This window comes from Trachurus japonicus, chromosome 16, assembly GCF_045865225.1.
Source record: "Trachurus japonicus isolate A0001 chromosome 16, Traja_1.0".
Classification (NCBI taxonomy): Eukaryota; Metazoa; Chordata; class Actinopteri; order Carangiformes; family Carangidae; genus Trachurus; species Trachurus japonicus.
Genome location: NC_140922.1, coordinates 33328859 through 33331476, shown reverse-complemented (window position 1 = coordinate 33331476; position 2618 = coordinate 33328859). Strand labels below are relative to the sequence as shown.

Here is a 2618-nt window from a genome sequence, read left to right as displayed (position 1 = left end):
GGGTTTTTACTGCAGCAATCACAAAAACTCCGTGTTTTTCTAGAAGGACCGGATAAGATAAGAATGAATTAATTAATCCCCTAAGGGGAAGATTCAAAAGCTGGGATGTAAGTGTTGAGTAAAGATGAATTTAACATCACAGCTCTGCCTCTGACTTTACTAAAACAACAAAAACACTCTTCAAAGATCAACATTTATTATTGTTTGAAAGGCTGATTATGATTGGCTCTAGTCATTATCAGACGTATCTGTGTAATTATCGGCCAATGTTTATGTTTATCGATAGTTACTGTATAATTCATCCTTAAAGCAGAAGTAAGCGATCCCGTCGTTTTGGCTAATGCTGCGTTCCAGGCAGGCTTTTGAAACCGTAAATTACAGCTTCAAGTCACGACGTACGACTTTGTAGCGTTCCAGGCAACCCACTCGTGTTTTTCCGACCTGTTTTACCTGTGAAAGTCACTATAACGGCCACTCATAACTTCTGACCCGTGAACTCGTACCAGATCGAACTGGTACGACTTCACAGGTCGGAAAAACACGAGTTACGGGTTGCCTTGAACGCACCATAACTTCTTGTCAGCTGATGGAGTTAGCAGCCCCCGCCCTCGTCATGGATCTATTGGTCCTCGTCCCTACGTCACCACATTCAGGCGCATCCCTTGGCTGCACACACAGAGAGGACTGCCCCTTTATGCCGTTCTCTCTCCTCATTGGATAAAACTTGTAGGATACGAGAAAAGTTTTCTCCTGGGCTCAGAGCAGAGCAGAGTGACTGACAGACCCGTGTTTCAGACCAAACACTCTATGTAAGTGATTGCTGTCGGAAGATATAACTATTTAAGACTTATATTAACACAAAAATATCACTTACTTCTGCTTTAATGTAAGTATCAAACAGAATTTTGGTATGTTTGATTCCTGCATCAATAATCAGGCAAAACAGTCAAAACACTGTAGCTACTTCAGTCTGAACACAACAAACCTCCTCAAAGTGGAGCCACGGCCTCAACCTCTGCACTGCAACACAACTCTATGTGTGTGTGTGTGTGTGTGTGTGTGTGTGTGGCTCGTCCACGTGCGCAGGCCGACTCGACCACCTGAGGGTTTTTTTTTTTTTCTCACCACGCTGCCGAAAGTTTAATTCAGACGAGTGTTGAGTGAAAACAGCAGGAAGTGAAGGTGAAGGTGAAAGCTCTGCATGGAGCTCATTTGAATTCATGAAGCTTTATTTAAACAGAGCTGAGCCAGGTAGAGCTGGTACAGGTGATCGGACTGAAGTAAGATCTAATCAAGTGTTCTGGCTTCAAAATAAAGGTAGACGTTTGTGTTCAAGCTCCTTCAAAATAAAGGTAAAGGTTTGTGTTAAAGCTCCGTCAAAATAAAGGTAAAGATTTGTATTAAAGCTCCTTCAAAATAAAGGTAGATGTTTGTGTTAAAGCTCCTTCAAAATAAAGGTAAAGGTTTGTGTTAAAGCTCCTTCAAAATAAAGGTAGATGTTTATGTTAAGGCTCCTTCAAAATAAAGGTAACGGTTTGTGTTAAAGCTCCTTCAAAATAAAGGTAGATGTTTGTGTTAAAGCTCCTTCAAAATAAAGGTAGATGTTTGTGTTAAAGCTCCTTCAAAATAAAGGTAGATGTTTGTGTTAAAGCTCCATCCAGTATAAAGGTAGATGTTTGTATTAAAGCTCCATCCAGTATAAAGGTAGATGTTTGTTTTAAAGCTCCATACAGTATAAAGGTAGATGTTTGTATTAAAGCTCCATACAGTATAAAGGTAGATGTTTGTGTTAAAGCTCCATACAGTATAAAGGTAGATGTTTGTGTTAAAGCTCCATACAGTATAAAGGTAGATGTTTGTGTTAAAGCTCCATCCAGTATAAAGGTAGATGTTTGTATTAAAGCTCCATACAGTATAAAGGTAGATGTTTGTGTTAAAGCTCCATACAGTATAAAGGTAGATGTTTGTGTTAAAGCTCCATACAGTATAAAGGTAGATGTCCATGTGTAGTGTGATTATAAAGCAGCTCTAGGTTCTATATTAATACTGTGAAAGTATCAAAGCCTCAGTCCACAGAGAAATGCACACAGCCTGTATTCAGAAACTGAGCCTTTAAAAACCAGCCGTCAGGACTTCCTGTCACTTTGTGATGTCACAACTAAGCCCCGCCCCCTGATCAAACTCTCCTTCTTCTGCAGGTGGTGTTGGAGGACTACCTGCAGAGGGTCAGGAAGGCAGATTTCGATGTTTTCCACCCGAGTCTGAAGAACAGAAACCCGCTCCTCCCCGTGCAGCTGTACCTCCGCTCCTGGAAGAAGACCTACTGATGTCATCAGCTCCTCCTCTTCCTCCTCCTTCCTCCTCCTCCTCCTCCTCCTCCTCTTCCTCCTCCTCCTCCTCCTCCTCCTTCCTCCTCCTCCTCCTCCTCCTCCTCCTCCTCTTCCTCCTCCTCCTCCTCCTCACACCCCAGTGGTTCCAGTTTGACTGACGCCTCTGGGAGCTGCAGAGACTTGGAGCCTATAGAGACTTCACCTCTCTGGGGGAGTCACTGTGTTTTCAACCACAACACACACACACACACACACACACACACACACACACACACACACACACACACA

At 42.7% G+C, this 2618-nt stretch overlaps 1 protein-coding gene across 1 annotated transcript in view; it reads left to right on the top strand.

Annotated features, from left to right (window-relative positions):
• ndufaf6 (NADH:ubiquinone oxidoreductase complex assembly factor 6) overlaps positions 1-2381 on the top strand; it is a 33327-nt gene extending 30946 nt beyond the window's left edge. The window contains exon 9 of the mRNA XM_085803100.1: positions 2199-2381. Within this exon, the coding sequence (XP_085659226.1) occupies positions 2199-2327 (129 nt within the window). The 3' untranslated portion in view covers positions 2328-2381. The remainder of the gene's footprint in view (positions 1-2198) is intronic.
• The last annotated feature ends 237 nt before the right edge of the window (positions 2382-2618 follow it).